Below are 22,404 nucleotides of genomic sequence, written 5' to 3' on the forward strand. Positions count from 1 at the left end.
TGCTGATGTGTTTGAGAGATATTGCAGCGTTTTGATAGAAAGTAGCTCAAATTAAGATTTTTACTAGGTGCCTTTTATGGAAGTTTCTGCATGTCTACCCCCTCTCCTGAGCACACAGCCATGCTTCTACTCCACCTTAAGCTATTGTGATCTAGTTTATCAATGGGGTGGAAAATTGGGTAAAAACAGGCAAGAATCGCGTCTCTGGGGACTCATAAATTAAAGGCTTTAAACGATCTGCGCAGAATATCGGAGACGCTGGTGTTCAGCTTGAGATCTGTTAACACAAGTTTGATGAATAAAGCTGTCGTCGTCGTGATTTTCCTCGTCGAAGGGCAATTATTACGCTGTTTATTATTATTACTGTTTTTAAAGCAAAGGAGGAGAACAAGAGACCAGAATCTAACACTAGAGGGTCGGTTACTTTACTGAGAGTGGGGAAGATAAGTGGAACAGGCTCCCAGCAGAAGTTGTAGAGGGTAATACAGTGAGGGTATTAAACATGCATGGGATAGACATACGGCTCCTGAATCTAAGACGAGACCAACGACTGATTAAGGTTTGAGTCTTTACAGCAGGAGAAACGGGCGACTAGACGGGGGCCGCGGAGAGAATGGCAGATAATCTCAGGCAGCCGTATCAGGACAGGGGCCGGCCAGGGCCAGAAGTCACAAACGTTCTCCTGGGTCTGGGCCGGTGATTGTGATAAAGCTACCTGTCTACCCCCCGCCCCCAATTATTAGTCATGGAAACCCAAACATTTGCCACCCTGACCACATTATGTGTCGATGCCCATTCTGGGGTTTCCTATAATATCAGGTCACATTGGGGTTAGGCTTAGGGGGGTACTTAAGGCCGTTATGAGGTCATTTTATTAATCCTAACCCAAGATGTGTACGCAGCGGCGGGTTCAGGGCCGGGACGGACACGCGTTCTATTTTACTCTCTTTACTTCTACTGCTTTCTTTAGGGCATCTTTCACTTCCCTGTTTCTCAGACTATAAATAATCGGGTTCAGCATGGGGGTCATGATGGTGTACAGTACAGCCACCACTTTGACGTCTTTGTCCATGGCATAGGTGGACGACGGCCATATGTAGCTGAAAATCCCGCTGCCGTAATATAACGCCACCACAGTGAAGTGAGACGCGCAGGTGGAGAAGGTCTTGAATCGCCCTCGACTCGAGCTGATTCTGGTGACGGCCGCGATGATGCGGACATAGGTCAGGAGGATGAAAATAAGCGGCCCCATCCCAGCAAGGGCCACCACCAGCAGGAAAAGTGTCTCCCCGACCAGAGTGTCAGAGCACGACAACTTAAACAGGGGAGTCACGTCACAGAAGAAATGGTCCACTCGATTGGGGCCACAGAAGTCAAGATGAGAGATTGAAACGGCCTGGACCACTGAGTTCACAAAGCCACAAGCCCAGCAAGTGATCACCAGCCCGCATCTGACCGTTCGGCTCATGATGAGAGTGTAGTTGAGCGGGAAGCAAACAGCCACGTATCGGTCGTAAGCCATGACGGCTAGAAGGTAGCACTCGGTCACGACGAAGAACTGGAAGAAGGAGAGTTGGGTGACGCATCCCGAGAAAGACATGGACTTCTGGGCGGTGAGCAGAATGGAGAGGAGTTTGGGGACGGTGACGGAGGAGAAGATGATGTCGATGATGGAGAGGTTTGCGAGGAAGAAGTACATTGGGGTGTGAAGTCGCCTGTCAGAGGAAATCAGCGTGAGAATCACAATATTCCCGACCACCGTGATCAGGTAGATGCAGAGAAACATCAGGAAGAGAAGGATCTGGGGTTCCGGGGCATCGGAGAGTCCGACCACCTGGAAAACCGACACCGACGACCGGTTCTCCTGCTGAAACCTCCACATCGGGTCGGCAGCGAGCTGAGGAACGATTGGAAGAAAGATGGTTTGAGCATCTGCACTGCTTTCATCTTTTAGATCAATTGTGTCATCATCTTTCTATATTTCCCAAAACATTGATAATTTGCTTTATTTAGTTAGGGGAACGTCGGCTCCTGATTATTACACTTTAGCCAGGGAGAGGTCCTGCTGGAGGACCGGTTCGTGTATTTACTGGGATTTCACCATCGCCCAACCACCCTCCTTCACCCCGGAACCTTCTCCAAACGCGACCAGTGATCTATTAACTACATAACCGTCCCCAGACGGAGCGATGATCTCCACAGGTCTATCGGGTTGCAGGTCTCCAATTTCAGAGGCTGATGGTTCCATTAATCACACCCTTTATCGTTATTATCAATAATAATCCGTCTGAAAATGAGGAACGCGTGGTGATTATTCCGCGGTTAACCCGCTCAGAAATGGGCCAGACCACAATAACCCATCAGCTGCGTTCAGATCTTTGTTTCGGGGGGGTTTGTGACACTAATTCTATAAATAATACCCCATGATCCCAGTCTCCATTCCATAAACATGAGACTATTATATATATTATATATATATATATAATCAAATCAAAGGAGGCAAATTTAAATCATGATAACGGTGTAATAACCTCAGGAATATAAGACGATTTGTATAAATGCTATATATATATATATATATTATATATATATTATATATATAATCAGACGACCTCCCTATTTATTACTTATATCTGCGCCCGTCGCTGCGTTACAGAAACACCTCAATATATAGATTATATAAAGTCGGGGACACATCGAACGAGGCGATCGCTCCCTGTTACTGCGACATCTGATAAGAAAGAACATGCAGGGGATGGGGGGCCGCTCCTGGCCCACGCTGATCATAGAACTCAAACCAAATCGTACTTACAGACAGGACCCGTCGCTCCGGAGAACTCATCTGCCCTTCGCCAGATATAATGATTCACAAAACCCCAACGGACAGAGATCTCACAAGACGGCCACGGGTCTCCGCGGAGCCCAACTTTCCCAAAACACACAGAACGATAAAAAGTGACTGATTTTCTTTAAAGTCTGGATATATATATATATATATATATATATATATATACGGTATATTTATATATATTATCCCACAAAAGTCAGTCCACCCCTCACATGTTTGTAAATATGTTATTATATCTGTTCATGTGATAACTCTGAAGAAATGACTTCTCTGCTACAATGTAACGCAGTGAGTGTACGGCCTGTTGCCACCGGAGTCCTCTTCACTCCTCCATGACCACATCGCGGAGCCGGTGGATGTCAGAGACCTTGCGCTCCCCCACCTTCCGGTTGAGGAAGCCCCACAGATGCTCAATAGGGTTTAGGTCTGGAGACATGCTTGGCCAGTCCATCACCTTTACCCTCAGTTTATATTATATTGGTTAATATATTGGTAAATATATTAGGAATATTTTAGATTAAATTGGGAATTTATTACATTATATGGGTTGAAATATTGGTAAATATATTACATTATATTAGTTAAAACATTAGTAAATATATTAGGAATATATTTATTTATATTGTAAATACATTATATTATATTGGTTAATATATTGGTAAATATATTAGGAATATTTCATATTAAATTGGGAATATATTACATTATATTGGTTAACAAATTGGTAAAATATTATATTTTATTAGTTAAAATATTAGTAAATATATAAGGAATATATTATATTGCAAATATATTATATGTTATTGGTTAATATATTGGTAAATATACTAGGAATATATTATATTATAGTGGCTGAAATATTGGTAAACATATTATGTTATATTGGAAATATATTATATTGGTTAATATATTGGTAAATATATTACTTTATATTATTTAAAATATTGGTAAATATATTAGGAATATATTATATTATATTGGAAATCTATTACATTATATTGCTTAATATATTGATAAATATATAAGGATATAGTATATTAAATTGAGAATATATTACATTATACTGGTTAATATTTTGGTAAATATAATATGTTTTATTAGTTAAAATATTAGTATATATACTAGGAATGTATTAGATTATATTGGAAATCTATTACCATTATATTGGTTGAAATAATGGTAAATATATTACATTATATGTGTTAAAATATTAGTAAATATATTAGTACTATACTATTTTATATTGGAAACATATATTATATTATATTATATTGGTATAATATATAAGGAATATTTTATATTAAATTGGAAATATATTACAATATATGTGTTAAAATATTGGTAAATATATTACATTATATTGGTTAATATATTAGGAATATGTTATATTTGAAATCTTTTACATTATATCGGTTAATATATTAGTAAAGTATATATTTATTAGTAAATTTATTAGGAATATATTATTATATTGGAAATCTATTACATTATATTAGTTGAAATATTAGTAAATATATTAGGAATATATTATACTGCAAATATTTTATATTAAATTGGGAATATATTACATTATATTATAAATATAATAAATTTATATATATTATATTATATATTTATATATTACCGTATTGGCTCAATTATAGGCCGCACCCTTAAAGTTTGGTGCTATTTTTGAGAAAAATGTATTGGTAAAGAAAAGATAGTTCACAGTGGAATTTGTATTTTACCTAATAAACAGGAATCGATGTATTTTAACATTTTTGGTACCTGTTGGCATATGTTATTTATAAACAGAAATTTGGAAAACCAATAGCCACTTTAAGGTCCCCCTAAATTCATAATGCACATATTCCCCTCTGCTCCTCCAGATATGCCACTCTGCCCCCAATATGCTTTATGCCCCCTGATATGCCTCCCCCCCAGGGCCAGCCCGTGGACGTCCGTCGGCTGCCGGAGAGGAGGATCCAGATCCTCTGGAGTGCTGCTGAAAAAAAAAAAAAACACCCGTCCGGCACTGCATGTCCCGGGCGTCGGGCGATACGAATTGCGCATTCCTGAGCTAAACCCCCGATTATTTGCCGCACCCCCACTTTAAAGACAAAGGAGGAAAAGTGCGGCCTATATTCGGGCCAATATGGTATATATTTATATATATTATATATATAATAAATATACACACACATATATATAATATACATATATATAATATATATATATGTATATTTATTATACATAAATAATATAGAGAATATTAGTGGGTTTTCGGGGGTGGGACAGGCTGCACGTGAAGACCGACTGAGTGAGTGATAACAGACAATCAGATAAATTCAACTTTATTATTTTAATTATTCCATCCCTTTTTTTTCTAATATTTTGCCTTTTTCACCCCGACGGATTTTTTAAGAACCTCCTTGACTTCCCTGTTTCTCAGACTATAAATAATCGGGTTCAGCATGGGGGTCATGATGGTGTACAGTACAGCCACCACTTTGACGTCTTTGTCCATGGCATAGGTGGACGACGGCCATATGTAGCTGAAAATCCCGCTGCCGTAATATAACGCCACCACGGTGAAGTGAGACGCGCAGGTGGAGAAGGTCTTGAACCGCCCTCGACTCAAGCTGATTCTGGTGACGGCCGCGATGATGCGGACATAGGTCAGGAGGATGAAAATAAGCGGCCCCATCCCAGCAAAGATCACGACCATCATGAACAGGGTCTCGCTGACTAGCGTGTCAGAGCACGACAACTTAAAGAGGGGAGTCACGTCACAGAAGAAATGGTCCACCAGGTTGGAGCCACAGAAGTCAAGATGAGAGACTGAAGCTGCCTGGACAATCGAGCTCAAAATCCCAGAAACCCAGCACCCAACCACCAGCCCGCATCTGACCGTTCGGCTCATGATGAGAGTGTAGTTGAGCGGGAAGCAAATAGCCACGTATCGGTCGTAAGCCATGACGGCTAGAAGGTAGCACTCTACCACCATCAGAAACTGGAAGAAGGAGAGTTGGGTGAGACATCCGAGGAAGGAGATGGACTTCTGGGCGGTGAGCAGAATGGAGAGGAGTTTGGGGACGGTGACGGAGGAGAAGATGATGTCGATGATGGAGAGGTTTGCGAGGAAGAAGTACATTGGGGTGTGAAGTCGCCTGTCAGAGGAAATCAGCGTGAGAATCACAATATTCCCGACCACCGTGATCAGGTAGATGCAGAGAAACATCAGGAAGAGAAGGATCTGGGGTTCGGAGGCATCGGAGAGTCCGACCACCTGGAAAACCGACACCGACGACCGGTTGCCTTGGATCACGTTGGCCATGGGGTCACCAAGGAGCTGAATAAAACAAGGGAAGCAAAGTGTTTGTATTAACAGTCATGTGCTGCACCCCACAGTACGAGTGCCCCAGGAAGTACCCCCAGGGGCAAACCCGCTTCCCTTCAGCCCATGGTGCACCGGCGCAGACTTTGCTGCTACCGCCGTTTGCGTCGCTGGAGACGGCATCTGGTTTCACTGCGGTATCAGCGCGAGGCATTTTGGGTGGTTTTATGGAGTTTTGGATCTCTCCCTGTTTTTGCTGCAATCTGGGAATCTGAATCACCGCAGAAGCAATAAAGGGCTCCACAGGCACTTCAGTATTCCAGGTGTGTGAGTTTTTTCCTCCCCGTATGGTCCTGCGCCACCAGTGTTTTGTGTTTCCCATTGGGGGGTCATTTAATTTATTTATATAATTTTCACAGTGACCACCGATTCACATAATTTTGTTCAATGGAAGAGCAGCAAAAAACCCTAAGAGCTTACAATCCATCCTGTCACGTCGCCTGCTGCTGAAACTGGAAGCAGGACAGAGAGCTTCGTGTGATCAGGAAACAAGCAGACATTATGTTATAGACTGATTGCCGTTTAATACACTTACTAACACGCGTGTACACTTCATCTGCACTCAGCAGCCACACGCACATGCACTAACACGCGTGTACACCCGATCTGCACTCAGCAGCTACACGCACGCGCACTAACACCGGTGTATACTTCATCTGCACTCAGCAGCTACACGCACTAACACTTACACGCGTGTACACCCGATCTGCACTCAGCAGCTACACGCACGCACACTAACACCGGTGTACACTTCATCTGCACTCAGCAACTTCACGCACACGCACTAACACGCGTGTACACCCGATCTGCACTCAGCAGCTACACGCACACACACTAACACCGGTGTACACTTCATCTGCACTCAGCAGCTACACGCACTAACACTTACACGCGTGTACACCCGATCTGCACTCAGGAGCTGTAAATCGTTATAATAACCGTAGAAACCGATTGGAACTGAAGCAATGTCAGCGCTGGGGCCCCCATAACAGCACCGGGTTCCGAGCCCCCGGAAACCAGTCCTGGTTATTGGGGGAGGGGGGTCACCGGTTGAGTGCGAGGCGCATGGATGTGGACGGACCCGAGCTGACGGGACACGGAGCCGTCACAATATCAGGGGGGGTTCTTTTGCTCTTCGTGTCGCCTGAAACCAGAACTCCTCAAAGACCCAACGTGCGCTCATTAACTCCATCAGTAACCGGGTCCCAAAAGCTGACGCTCTAAACCCAACGACCTCCAGCTCTGCCCCCTTTTCTTTATTTCCTGTTAGACTGACCTGGGGTATCGGCGGCCGACGGATCGGATCTCATGGCCGGCGATGGATTCCTTTTTACGAATCTCCCGATATAATCCAGATCATCCGACTCCCAGCGACTTCTGAGGATGCAGAAAATTCCACGATGACATCATCATTAATACAGACATCACAATAATAATATTAACGATTGCCCCTGCTTACAGATACGCGGGGAGGAATAATGATTCATGGAATATTCACACCAGTAACAGGCTTTGGGGTCACCCCGGCCCCCCCGTTATCACAGAACTCACCCCAAATCGTACTCACAGACAGGACCCGTCGCTCCTGAGCTCTCATCTCTCCTCCGCCTGATATAATCATTCACATCACCCCACAGAGACAGATCTCAGCGGGGCGACAGATCTCAGCGGGCCGAGACAGCCTCGGGTCTCCACAGAGCCCAACTTTTCCCAAACACACAAGAAACTCAACAAAGTTTTACTGGAACTGAAAACTTTCTCAGGACTGGAACACAAAGCTCAGGCTTAGAGGGATGTGTCGGGGACGGGGTTAAAGCGACGGGCTCCCACCTGTCTGGGGATTTATTTCAGGTATATAGTGCCCTGGGGTTTATAGGGGCCCTGACAGGTATATAGTGCCCTGGGGTTTATAGGGCCCTGACAGGTATATAGTGCCCTGGGGTTTATAGGGCCCTGACAGGTATATAGTGCCCTGGGGTTTATAGGGCCCTGACAGGTATATAGTGCCCTGGGGTTTATAGGGCCCTGACAGGTATATAGTGCCCTGGGGTTTATAGGGCCCTGACAGGTATATAGTGCCCTGGGGTCTATAGGGCCCTGACAGGTATATAGTGCCCTGGGGTTTATAGGGCCCTAACACGTATATAGTGCCCTGGGGTTTATAGGGCCCTGACAGGTATATAGTGCCCTGGGGTTTATAGGGCCCTGACAGGTATATAGTGCCCTGGGGTTTATAGGGCCCTGACAGGTATATAGTGCCCAGGGGTTTATAGGGCCCTGACAGGTATATAGTGCCCCGGGGTTTATAGGGCCCTGACAGGTATATAGTGCCCTGGGGTTTATAGGGCCCTGACAGGTATATAGTGCCCTGGGGTTTATAGGGGCCCTGACAGGTATATAGTGCCCTGGGGTTTATAGGGCCCTGACAGGTATAGTGCCCTGGGGTTTATAGGGCCCTGACAGGTATATAGTGCCCTGGGGTTTATAGGGCCCTGACAGGTATATAGTGCCCTGGGGTTTATAGGGCCCTGACAGGTATATAGTGCCCTGGGGTTTATAGGGCCCTGACAGGTATATAGTGCCCAGGGGTTTATAGGGCCCTGACAGGTATATAGTGCCCCGGGGTTTATAGGGCCCTGACAGGTATATAGTGCCCTGGGGTTTATAGGGCCCTGACAGGTATATAGTGCCCTGGGGTTTATAGGGGCCCTGACAGGTATATAGTGCCCTGGGGTTTATAGGGCTCTGACAGGTATATAGTGCCCTGGGGTTTATAGGGCCCTGACAGGTATATAGTGCCCTGGGGTTTATAGGGGCCCTGACAGGTATATAGTGCCCTGGGGTTTATAGGGCCCTGACAGGTATATAGTGCCCTGGGGTTTATAGGGCCCTGACAGGTATAGTGCCCTGGGGTTTATAGGGGCCCTGACAGGTATATAGTGCCCTGGGGTTTATAGGGCCCTGACAGGTATATAGTGCCCTGGGGTTTATAGGGCCCTGACAGGTATATAGTGCCCTGGGGTTTATAGGGCCCTGACAGGTATATAGTGGCCCGGGGTTTATAGGGGCCCTGACAGGTATATAGTGCCCTGGGGTTTATAGGGCCCTGACAGGTATATAGTGCCCCGGGGTTTATAGGGCCCTGACAGGTATATAGTGCCCTGGGGTTTATAGGGCCCTGACAGGTATATAGTGCCCCGGGGTTTATAGGGCCCTGACAGGTATAGTGCCCTGGGGTCTATAGGGCCCTGACAGGTATATAGTGCCCTGGGGTTTATAGGGCCCTGGCAGGTATATAGGGCCCTGACAGGTATATAGTGCCCTGGGGTTTATAGGGCCCTGACAGGTATATAGTGCCCTGGGGTTTATAGGGGCCCTGACAGGTATATAGTGCCCTGGGGTTTATAGGGCCCTGACAGGTATATAGTGCCCCGGGGTTTATAGGGCCCTGACAGGTATATAGTGCCCTGGGGTTTATAGGGCCCTGACAGGTATATAGTGCCCCGGGGTTTATAGGGCCCTGACAGGTATAGTGCCCTGGGGTCTATAGGGCCCTGACAGGTATATAGTGCCCTGGGGTTTATAGGGCCCTGGCAGGTATATAGGGCCCTGACAGGTATATAGTGCCCTGGGGTTTATAGGGCCCTGACAGGTATATAGTGCCCTGGGGTTTATAGGGGCCCTGACAGGTATATAGTGCCCTGGGGTTTATAGGCCCCTGACAGGTATAGTGCCCTGGGGTTTATAGGGCCCTGACAGGTATATAGTGCCCTGGGGTTTATAGGGCCCTGGGGAAGTCTCCCGCCCTGCACCCTGTTTGCTCTCACGCCGACGTCCTCTGCCAGCTGGTGGCCCCTAGGCAGCCTGTATGATAGGCCGGCCTAACTGTAAAGATGGAATCAGGTTCTGCTACCAGGCGGTAATTCCATTCGCGGGCAGCAGATGGCGCCTCTACCCTGCTGTACGGGGCAGCCTGGGGGGCACCGACGCTCCGTTCAGACACGGGGACCCCCGCACGGGATTAAAGGGGGCTCTCCGCATACCTTTCTAAATGAGCTGACCCTGAAGCAGGAGAATAACTCCCTAATGTCCCTGTTTAGTTTGGCCAGTCCCGCTCCCAGACCCCTGTGCTCCTCTTTTTGTCTTCTCCCGAGATGCCCCTCTCTCCCCCCTGATGCCCCTCTCTCCCCCCCTGATGCCCCTCTCTCCCCCCCTGATGCCCCCTCTCTCCTCCCCTGATGCTCCTCTTTTCTAGGAGGTCAGAATGTTTGCTGGGTGTGAGGGTATCGCAGGGTTCTACAGCCCTAAAAGCCCCGATAATGTGTATAGAAACAGCAGGAAACGGCTTTATAAACTAAACAGGGTAAATAAACCCCATTATTCTTCTAAATGCCCCACTCAGTTACCCAAATACCCCAGCCACGCCTCTAACAGCACCCCCTAACACAAAAGTGCCCTCCTCTTTTGAGACATTGGGGAGAAGGGTCAGCGTGCGGAGCTGTCTGTAACGTTGTTGTCGGGGGGTAGTTAGAGGGGTAACATCGTCCGTACCGCAACAGACAACACGCGACTCTGCTGTGCATAATGGGAGTTGTAGTCTACAGCAGCTGGAGTTCACAGGGATAATTCTGGCCCCCAATTCCCTTATACTTTCCTGAAGGAGACTCTTGGACCATCTGGGGGTCTTGGGGGGGGCCTTTAAACTTTAACTCTTTCACATCTCATTACATGAAACACAAGTTCCCAGGTAAAAGCCTGACTTTTCAGAGCTCGTTTGCTTAATTGAGTCACCTGAATTCAAGCAGCAAGTACAACTACATATCAGCAAGAACCCCAGACAGGGCATCAGTGTCCTCAGGGTAGGAAGAAATCAGTTCCAGGTCATGCAAAACTTGCCCCTTTGCCCCAAGTCTCGGGAAGAAGACCTGGTCCAGAAAACGAGTATTTACATCCCAAATCTGTTTAAATGCCCCAATTATCTGTGATTAAGGGTGAAATCCAACACCTGATCCATTCCAACATATTAAATACCCCTGGTGGTGGGGCAGATTCCTATTTGTTTGGTGGAAGCTGCTGGTGGGTTGTGGTGAGTACAGACTAACGTGAGGGCTCGCTGGTGCTGGGATAAGTCTGACCCCCCCAGTGTGATTGCGCATGTCCGGTGCTGCCTGGCATCTCCCCCCCTTTTCTGTTAGTTCCCCTCCTGATGATGGCCCCGTGCTCATCCGCCGCCATTTTCTCACCATTAGCCTCACCAGTCCTTACAAATAATGCCCGGCTGGGACACCTAAATTCATGCAGGGCTGTTTGCCAGAGCAGTGACCCTGAGAATAATATTGGATAGAAAGCACAGACTGGCGGGTGTTTGGAGCTGTAATGTTTTTTTTTTGTAGGTGGTCCCTTTAAATGGCAGCTTGAGTGCGGGGGATGCAGCCGTGGACCCCGACCGTGGCCTGAGAGGTGGGTCCTGGGCATGGGGGAGCAGTCGGGTCGGTGAGGAGCAGTCGGGTCGGTGAGGAGCAGTCAGGATAACTTTATTATTTCTGAACATTTCTTTCTTTCTTCCGTTTTTCAGGAATCCCTCCAGAGAGCTTCAGATGGTAAGAGGCTTTGTGTCTTGGTGGATGACACCGGGCATTCTGGGCACTCGAGACTTACTGTCCCACCGATGGGGGGGGTTTGGTGATGTTTAATTACCCCGAGGAATACGTATATATTCTTATTAAACTTTGTCTTACTCCTGCAGGGTGTCTCCAAAGGTCTCGGTCCTCTTGGAGTTCACTTGGACACCGAGGAAGGGGTCTCTTTCCAGACGGACAACGACATGTTCTGGAGCTCCTGCTGTATCGGCTCCAAGTACCGTCTCCAGGCTCGAGAGACCAAAGATCTCACCAGCAAGTTCCACGTGTCTTCGCTCCAGAGCGGGAAGGTTCACTTGCGGGATTTCCGTGACATGTACGTGAGCTGCGTGGTGTACGACGGCGTCGCCTACTTGGAAATGGACAAGAGCCACCCGGACGAGCTCTGCGAGTTTGAGGTTTTCCACGATGGGGAGAAGGTGATGCTGAAAGCCTCCAACGGCCACTTTGTGTGCCGGACTTTCCATCACCACGAGAACGTCATAGAGGTGAGCCGCCCGAGCGTGGAGGACTGCTGCCGCTTCCGCACCGGGATGGGCGACTTGTACCTGCCTTCTTTTGACATCTCGGACGTCCAGCTGGAGGACGTTTCCAAACTGACCTGCCGCCCCCACGTGGCGAAGAAAGAGGTCTTTGTCAACGACACCGACGCGGTTCAAAATCACGACTTCAAAATCAACTGGGAGACCAGGACCACGGAAACCACACAGTGGGCCCGGGCGTGGGGACTGAGCGCCACGTTCTCCGCCGCGTTCTCCATCATGTCGTTACAGGCCACAGTAACCTACAACGGGAGCTTCCAGAAGACGGCGACGACTCACAGGGCGATAGTGGAGAAGAGAAGCGCCACCGTGGCCGTCCCACCGCGCAGCAAAGTAATAGCCCAGCTGGTGGTATCAAAGATAGAAAACGTGTCCATCCCCTTCAAAGCCTACATTAGGAAGACCAAGGTGGATGGCGAGACCGTGAACCTGGTGGAAGAGGGTGTGTGGAAAGGGCTCGTGTACGACAACGTGACTCTGGAGACCCGGCAGGAGCCCGCGCGGGATTTCGCATATTTTTGCACGATTAGTTAATGCCACGCGTGGTTTTCCATGGACTCTGCGCCTGCCGGTGAGAAATGGGTGGACCGGTCGGTGGTCCCGTGAGGACGGGTTCCACACCATGCTCAGTGAGGATATCTTGTGGCCTTTCCACGAACTTCAAGGCCGGTCCCCACCGCTGCTCTTTAAACTTCTTGCCTTCATCCCCATCCAGATCCTTTGTTACCGTTTGGGTTCCAGGGGGGGCATCCACGTTCTCCGGGGGGGGGGGGGGACTCTTGCACCTTCTGCCACCGGACTTTTTGTTGCCATTCAATCTCCATAGTCCCTCTAGGAGGTGTTTTTATACTAGCCGGCCCCCGGGGGCATCACAGCCAAACATTTTCCATTAGATAACCCCTCGTAAGCTGCTGGTTCAGGGCAAGTGGCTCTCATCCCGTGGAGACCCGGTTGTCCGTGGAGCTGGACGTGGCGGGGCAAACGCTGATTTTTTAATATTTCACTTGTCTGGGAAAGCTGGGTTTTAGTTACACTGGTGATATCCGCTCCTGCCCCGCTCCTGCCCCCGCTCCTGCCCCGCTGTCCACAGAGAAGAAACAGAAAATCTGAAATAAATTGCAACTTCTATTTAATGTCTTGTTGTTTTTGTTTTTTTATAAAATGGGTGTAAATGCGGAGTCTTGGGGGTTAATTGCGTGCAGGCCCGGACTGGGACAAAAAATAGGCCCGGGCATTTAAGCCGAGCAGCCCATTTTTATTTATTTATTTATTTATTTATTTATTGTTAAAGCCCACCCTTCATGTACCATCTTTGCATTTACTCATTCACACAAATCATTCACACATTCATTAATGCAGTCTCACAAATCATTCAAGCAATTCATCCACACATGAATTCATTCATTCTCATACGCATTCACACAATTCATCCACACATTTATTCATTCATTCTCATATGCATTCACACTACCCCCTCTCCCCATCTTATCTGCCCCTTCTCACTATGTTCCCCTTTTTCACTATGTACCCCCCTTCTCAATATGTACCCCCTCTCACTATCTATCCCCTCTCCCCATTTCTCACTATCTAACCCTACTTACCTTGTTGCCGGAGCAAGCAGCAACTGTGACCGGGCCCACGGCAGGGCCGGATTGACTTAGGGGCTGATGGAGCTGCAGCTCCAGGCCCCTACCTTAAAATAGGACCGGGCTGACTGGGCCTATGCCCGGTGTGCCCGATGGCCAGTCCGGGCCTGATTGTGTGGATGCGTCAGCTGAGGTTTGTGAGCGGGGAGACTCCGGTGTTATAACATGGGACTGCTGGGTCACTCACTGGCTGGTTCTGGGGTGCTAGAGGTTCTCCTGCTGGGGGGGTTCTGGGGTTCTAGAGCATCTAAGTAATGGGGGGTTAGAATGGTTTCCCGGTTACCGTGCTGGAGGGAGTGTCTAGCAGGGGCAGTTTTTAGGTGGGGTGACCTTGATTATGGGTTGTACGGCGATGGCAGCGATATATAAATAACACACATTGTACAGCGCTGCGGAGTATGACGGCGATATATAAATAATAACACATTGTACAGCGCTGCGGAGTATGACAGCGATATATAAATAATAATAACACACATTGTACAGCGCTGCGGAGTATGACGGCGATATATAAATAATAATAATAACACGCATTGTACAGCGCTGCGGAGTATGACGTCGATATATAAATAATAATAACACACATTGTACAGCGCTGCGGAGTATGACGGCGATATATAAATAATAATAATAACACACATTGTACAGCGCTGCGGAGTATGACGGCGATATATAAATAATAATAACACACATTGTACAGCACTGCGGAGTATGACGGCGATATATAAATAATAATAACACACATTGTACAGCGCTGCGGAGTATGACGGCGATATATAAATAATAATAATAACACACATTGTACAGCGCTGCGGAGTATGACGGCGATATATAAATAATAATAACATTGTACAGCGCTGCGGAGTATGACGGCGATATATAAATAATAATTACACACATTGTACAGCGCTGCGGAGTATGACAGCGATATATAAATAATAATAACACACATTGTACAGCGCTGCGGAGTATGACGGCGATATATAAATAATAATAACACACATTGTACAGCGCTGCGGAGTATGACGGCGATATATAAATAATAATAATAACACATTGTACAGCGCTGCGGAGTATGACGGCGATATATAAATAATAATAACACATTGTACAGCGCTGCGGAGTATGACGGTGATATATAAATAATAATAACACACATTGTACAGCGCTGCGGAGTATGACGGCGATATATAAATAATAATAATAACACATTGTACAGCGCTGCGGAGTATGACGGCGATATATAAATAATAATAACACACATTGTACAGCGCTGCGGAGTATGACGGCGATATATAAATAATAATAACACACATTGTACAGCGCTGCGGAGTATGACGGCGATATATAAATAATAATAATAACACACATTGTACAGCGCTGCAGAGTATGACGACGATATATAAATAATAATAACACATTGTACAGCGCTGCGGAGTATGACGGCGATATATAAATAATAATAACACATTGTACAGCGCTGCGGAGTATGACGGCGATATATAAATAATAATAACACACATTGTACAGCGCTGCGGAGTATGATGGCGATATATAAATAATAATAACACACATTGTACAGCGCTGCGGAGTATGACGGCGATATATAAATAATAATAACACATTGTACAGCGCTGCGGAGTATGACGGCGATATATAAATAATAATAACACACATTGTACAGCGCTGCGGAGTATGACGGCGATATATAAATAATAATAACACACATTGTACAGCGCTGCGGAGTATGACGGCGATATATAAATAATAATAATAACACATTGTACAGCGCTGCGGAGTATGATGGCGATATATAAATAATAATAACACACATTGTACAGCGCTGCGGAGTATGATGGCGATATATAAATAATAATAACACATTGTACAGCGCTGCGGAGTATGACGGCGATATATAAATAATAATAACACATTGTACAGCGCTGCGGAGTATGACGGCGATATATAAATAATAATAACACATTGTACAGCGCTGCGGAGTATGACGGCGATATATAAATAATAATAACACACATTGTACAGCGCTGCGGAGTATGACGGCGATATATAAATAATAATAATAACACATTGTACAGCGCTGCGGAGTATGACGGCGATATATAAATAATAATAATAACACACTGTACAGCGCTGCGGAGTATGACGGCGATATATAAATAATAATAATAACACACTGTACAGCGCTGCGGAGTATGACGGCGATATATAAATAATAATAACACACATTGTACAGCGCTGCGGAGTATGACGGCGATATATAAATAATAATAATAACACACATTGTACAGCGCTGCGGAGTATGACGGCGATATATAAATAATAATAACACACATTGTACAGCGCTGTGGAGTATGACGGCGATATATAAATAATAATAACACACATTGTACAGCGCTGCGGAGTATGACGGCGATATATAAATAATAATAATAACACATTGTACAGCGCTGCGGAGTATGACGGCGATATATAAATAATAATAATAACACACATTGTACAGCGCTGCGGAGTATGACGGTGATATATAAATAATAATAATAACACATTGTACAGCGCTGCGGAGTATGACGGTGATATATAAATAATAATAACACACATTGTACAGCGCTGCGGAGTATGACGGCGATATATAAATAATAATAACACACATTGTACAGCACTGCGGAGTATGACGGTGATATATAAATAATAATAATAACACACATTGTACAGCGCTGCGGAGTATGACGGCGATATATAAATAATAATAACACACATTGTACAGCGCTGCGGAGTATGACAGCGATATATAAATAATAATAACACACATTGTACAGCGCTGCGGAGTATGACGGCGATATATAAATAATAATAACACACATTGTACAGCGCTGCGGAGTATGACGGCGATATATAAATAATAATAACACACATTGTACAGCGCTGCGGAGTATGACGGCGATATATAAATAATAATAATAACACACATTGTACAGCGCTGCGGAGTATGATGGCGATATATAAATAATAATAACACACATTGTACAGCGCTGCGGAGTATGACGGCGATATATAAATAATAATAACACACATTGTACAGCGCTGCGGAGTATGACGGCGATATATAAATAATAATAACACACATTGTACAGCGCTGCGGAGTATGACGGCGATATATAAATAATAATAATAACACACTGTACAGCGCTGCGGAGTATGACGGTGATATATAAATAATAATAATAACACATTGTACAGCGCTGCGGAGTATGACGGCGATATATAAATAATAATAATAACACATTGTACAGCGCTGCGGAGTATGACGGCGATATATAAATAATAATAACACACATTGTACAGCGCTGCGGAGTATGACGGCGATATATAAATAATAATAACACATTGTACAGCGCTGCGGAGTATGACGGCGATATATAAATAATAATAACACACATTGTACAGCGCTGCGGAGTATGACGGCGATATATAAATAATAATAACACATTGTACAGCGCTGCGGAGTATGACGGCGATATATAAATAATAACACACATTGTACAGTGCTGCGGAGTATGACGGCGATATATAAATAATAACACATTGTACAGCGCTGCGGAGTATGACGGCGATATATAAATAATAATAATAACACACATTGTACAGCGCTGCGGAGTATGACGGTGATATATAAATAATAATAACACACATTGTACAGCGCTGCGGAGTATGACGGCGATATATAAATAATAATAATAATAACACATTGTACAGCGCTGCGGAGTATGACGGCGATATATAAATAATAATAACACACATTGTACAGCGCTGCGGAGTATGACGGCGATATATAAATAATAGTACACGTTGTACAGCGCTGTGGAGTATGACGGCGATATATAAATCGTAATTTAACCGTTTGTGGGTCTTGTCTGAGATTCACTTTAATTTCCGCGTGAAGTTTGTTTGCGGCCCCGGCGGACGGACGCGCTCCTGCTGGAATTCTGTTTGTTTAATGAGAGGTAGTTACAGGTAATGAGCCCCAGCAGAGGCCGCCCCGTGTCTCCCGAGCCCCCGACCTCCCGCCGCGTAAACATGTGTGGAGACGCCGTGTTTAACCTGTTCCATACCGGAACCTAAGGCGTGAAGCTGGGGCTGAAATCATTCCTGAGACTTTCTATCAAAAATCTTATGTAACAGAAACTGCTAGTTCTGCGTATTTAAATCCTTAACTCCTACTGAGGCCCGTAACACTCTAATCCACAGAATGCCCCCCTCACAGTATCTGCGACCCGTTATATCCCCCCCGGAGGGTCACGCCAGCTCTCGGGACCTCCGAGGTCTCTTTTTCTGGGCGCAATATGTTTTTATCTCATTTTCCGTTATTCCAACGAACGGAGTGAACGGAGTGAACGCCGGGGCAGTTAGATTCCTGACCCCAGGAGCTCACAATCTAGTAGAATATTCTTTCCCAGGGTATAATCATTGAGGTGTTTGATACGGACGCTGCCACGTGAGCTTACAATCAAATGGTGATATATTCCTGTTAAAGGCAAAAGGCCCGCTTAGTATGAAGTCCTACAAGCCCCTGCACCTGGGCATGGGGGGGGTAGGGGGGTTTGGGGCGGATTGGGGGTTTCTTTCATCTCTGCTGGGAATGCGGGGCGGGGGCAGGATCTGCGGGGACTCTGATAGGTGTGTTAATGAGGCAGATTCCGATCACTTTACATAAATACCCCCTTCCCGTTCCGGGATCACTGAATGGAATGCGGCCAAACTCCCTGCCGAGGGCAAACAAAAGGGATGAGTCTCCGGACGGCCCCCTGAACTGATAGCAGAGGTCACAGCCAGACCCCCGAGTCTTATACACACTTAGGGGTCCAATGCGTTGCATACACAGATAGGGGGGTCCCGTGCATCGTATACACAGATAGGGGGGTCCCGTGCATCGTATGCACAGATAGGGGGGGTCCCATTCATTGTATACACAGATAGGGGGGTCCCGTGCATCGTATGCACAGATAGGGGGGTCCCGTGCATTGTATACACAGATAGGGGGTCCCGTGCATCGTATGCACAGATAGGGGGGTCCCGTGCATTGTATACACAGATAGGGGGTCCCGTGCATCGTATGCACAGATAGTGGGGTCCCGTGCATTGTATACACAGATAGGGGGTCCGTGCATCGTATGCACAGATAGGGGGGTCCCGTGCATCGTATACACAGATAGGGGGGTCCCGTGCATCGTATGCACAGATAGGGGGGTCCCGTGCATCGTATACACAGATAGGGGGTCCCATGCATCGTATGCACAGATAGGGGGGTCCCGTGCATTGTATACACAGATAGGGGGTCCCGTGCATCGTATGCACAGATAGAGGGGTCCCGTGCATTGTATACACAGATAGGGGGTCCCGTGGATCGTATAAACAGAAAGGGGGGTCAGAAATGGGAGAGACATTTAAATCCATAAAGGGATAAAGGACAGGAGGGGATTTATTTCAAAGGAGGAGAAAAGTTACAACAAGAGACCGGAATCTAACACTAGAGAGTCAGAGACGGAATGGAGTTTTACTTTACTGAAAGGGTGGTAGATAAGTGGAACAGCTTCCCAGCAGAAGTGGTAGAGGGTAATACAGTAAGGGGAACGTAAACATGCATGAGTGTGGGTTTATTAAAGACATTAATAGAACACAGACAGGGTTAATCCTCAGCGTGTGATCTCACAGATTGTTCTAATGTTTCCAGATTGTTCTCTGATTCACAAACAAAGTAACGACGCCAATGGATGAATCGTCTCCAAAAGCAGGGAATATAATAACGGAAATAGGCGACGGCAGCAAAAACATCCGGAATATACTATAGGGATCCTCCGCTACTATATAATATATAATATACTATAGGGATCCCCCACTACTATATAATATATAATATACTATAGGGATCCCCCACTACTATATAATATATAATATACTATAGGGATCCTCCACTACTATATAATATATAATATACTATAGGGATCCCCCGCTACTATATAATATATAATATACTATAGGGATCCCCCGCTACTATATAATATATAATATACTATAGTGATCCTCTGCTACTATATAATATATAATATACTATAGGGATCCTCTGCTACTATATAATATATAATATACTATTGGGATCCTCCGCTACTATATAATATATAATATACTATAAGGATCCTCCACTACTATATAATATATAATATACTATAGGGATCCTCCGCTACTATATAATATATAATATACTATAGGGATCCTCCACTACTATATAATATGTAATATACTATAGGGATTATCCGCTAATATATAATATATAATATACTATAGGGATTTTCTGGGTATCAGTGTGAAGGGGCAGATTCTGAAGGTTGAAGGGGCAGATTTCCTGGTATAACAGGGGACTCTGTTCCCAAGAGCTTACAATCAAGTAATTTATTGGGGCGTCTTGGAAGCTGACACTCTAAACATATATATATTGAGGGATCCTCATTAATATATAATATACTATAGGGATTATCCGCTAATATATAATATATAATATACTATAGGGATCCTCATTAATATATAATATACTATAGGGATAATCCGCTAATATATAATATATAATATACTATAGGGATCCTCATTAATATATAATATACTATAGGGATAATCCGCTAATATATAATATATAATATACTATAGGGATCCTCATTAATATATAATATACTATAGGGATTATCCGCTAATATATAATATATAATATACTATAGGGATCCTCATTAATATATAATATACTATAGGGATAATCCGCTAATATATAATATATAATATACTATAGGGATCCTCATTAATATATAATATACTATAGGGATAATCCGCTAATATATAATATATAATATACTATAGGGATCCTCATTAATATATAATATACTATAGGGATTATCCGCTAATATATAATATATAATATACTATAGGGATCCTCATTAATATATAATATACTATAGGGATTATCCGCTAATATATAATATATATAAGATACTATAGGGATCCTCATTAATATATAATATACTATAGGGATAATCCGCTAATATATAATATGCTATAGGGATCCTCATTAATATATAATATAATATAATATAGGGATAATCCGCTAATATATAATATACTATAGGGATCCTCTGCTACTATATAATATACGATAGGGATCCTCATTAATATATATAATATACTATAGGGATCCTCCGCTATTATATTGTAGTATATAAAATAATATATATAATTTGGTGTCGGTCTGGAATTGCCCCTATCTTCTCCCTGTATACGGGTTTAATTCTGGGGGAGGGGGGTAAATTCCTGCATTTTATTTGCCCCTGAAAGTATCACCTGGCTTTTCATCTCTCAGAAACTAATCAGTGAATGAAGAGCCGGAATGTGTGTTTTTCACAATCTGCCGACAGGATGTTGAATATTCTGCCGAGACGCCATTTGCAATTTAAAAGACCAAACGGGCAGCTTGGGAGGTGTTGATAGGGAGTAGATTAGCCCTCGGCCCCCCACTGGGGTATTAGAATGGGAGCCATGAGCATTCTGGTATTAATGAAGAGCCGCCGGGTGTCATATTATCAGGTTATGGGGAGCGTTTCCTCCAATATATATATGTTTAGAGTGTCAGCTTCCAAGACGCCCCAATAAATGACTTGATTGTAAGCTCTTGGGAACAGAGTCCCCTGTTATACCAGGAAATCTGCCCCTTCAACCTTCAGAATCTGCCCCTTCACACTGATACCCAGAAAATCTGCCCCTTTACCCTTTAAAATCCGGCCATTCACCCCAAGACTAAACTGTAGAACCCCGGAGAGACGCAGAGTAAAGAGGAGAGCCACAGATGACCAGATCTGCCTTTCCACAGCGTGAACCCTGATCCCAAGAGCTTACACTCTAGGGAATTATCTTTTCCTGTTGACCCAAGTAGGACATTAAATGCTTCATTTTTGGGCACTTTTGGGATTTCTTTATTACATACTTTGCGGGTCAACAATATCTGCCGCTTAATAATTCCAAAATTTTTTTTAAGGTCTTTTTTCCAGCAGGAAGCAGTTTCGGCCCTGGCTTTACCTGCTTTTGGTGTATATTAAGGGGTTAACGCGTCTCCTCCAATCGCTGACACTTTATCTCTTGTCCTTCTTTAGGGTTTAAATAAAATATTTTGCTGTCTTTAAGGATTCAATGAGCCTGATCTACAGGCCTACTGGATTAAGATGGCGAAGGGGTCCCATTCACCTGAATGCTGATGTTAACTTAATTAGTTAGTAGATAAGACCCTCAGAGCCCCCGAGCC

The 22,404-nt window shown here is 44.8% G+C and overlaps 2 protein-coding genes across 2 annotated transcripts; both read right to left on the reverse strand.

The window, feature by feature from the left end:
- Window positions 1-934: 934 nt before the first annotated feature.
- On the reverse strand, window positions 935-1,882 carry LOC128503110 (olfactory receptor 5A2-like). Its single transcript, XM_053473131.1, has one exon. The coding sequence runs from the start codon at window positions 1,880-1,882 to the stop codon at window positions 935-937; it is 948 nt and encodes a 315-aa protein (XP_053329106.1).
- A 3,331-nt stretch (window positions 1,883-5,213) lies between these two features.
- LOC128503111 (olfactory receptor 5F1-like) lies at window positions 5,214-6,378 on the reverse strand. The gene is made up of 2 exons (XM_053473133.1): window positions 6,274-6,378; window positions 5,214-6,179 (listed from the first exon to the last, which is right to left on the reverse strand). Exons 1-2 carry the CDS (start codon window positions 6,376-6,378, stop codon window positions 5,214-5,216), a joined length of 1,071 nt encoding a protein of 356 aa, XP_053329108.1.
- Window positions 6,379-22,404: the final 16,026 nt, after the last annotated feature.

Source organism: Spea bombifrons, chromosome 8 (genome assembly GCF_027358695.1).
Source record: "Spea bombifrons isolate aSpeBom1 chromosome 8, aSpeBom1.2.pri, whole genome shotgun sequence".
NCBI classification, from domain to species: Eukaryota; Metazoa; Chordata; class Amphibia; order Anura; family Pelobatidae; genus Spea; species Spea bombifrons.

Excerpts from the sequence above, each read along its gene's own strand:
- LOC128503111 (XM_053473133.1), bottom strand. The coding sequence starts at position 6,378 with ATGCCTCGCGCTGATACCGCAGTGAAACCAGATGCCGTCTCCAGCGAC. Across the intron at positions 6,180-6,273 it reads CATGGGCTGAAGGGAAGCGG|CTCCTTGGTGACCCCATGGC; the intron begins GTTTGCCCCTGG and ends TGTTTTATTCAG.
- LOC128503110 (XM_053473131.1), bottom strand. The coding sequence starts at position 1,882 with ATGTGGAGGTTTCAGCAGGAGAACCGGTCGTCGGTGTCGGTTTTCCAG.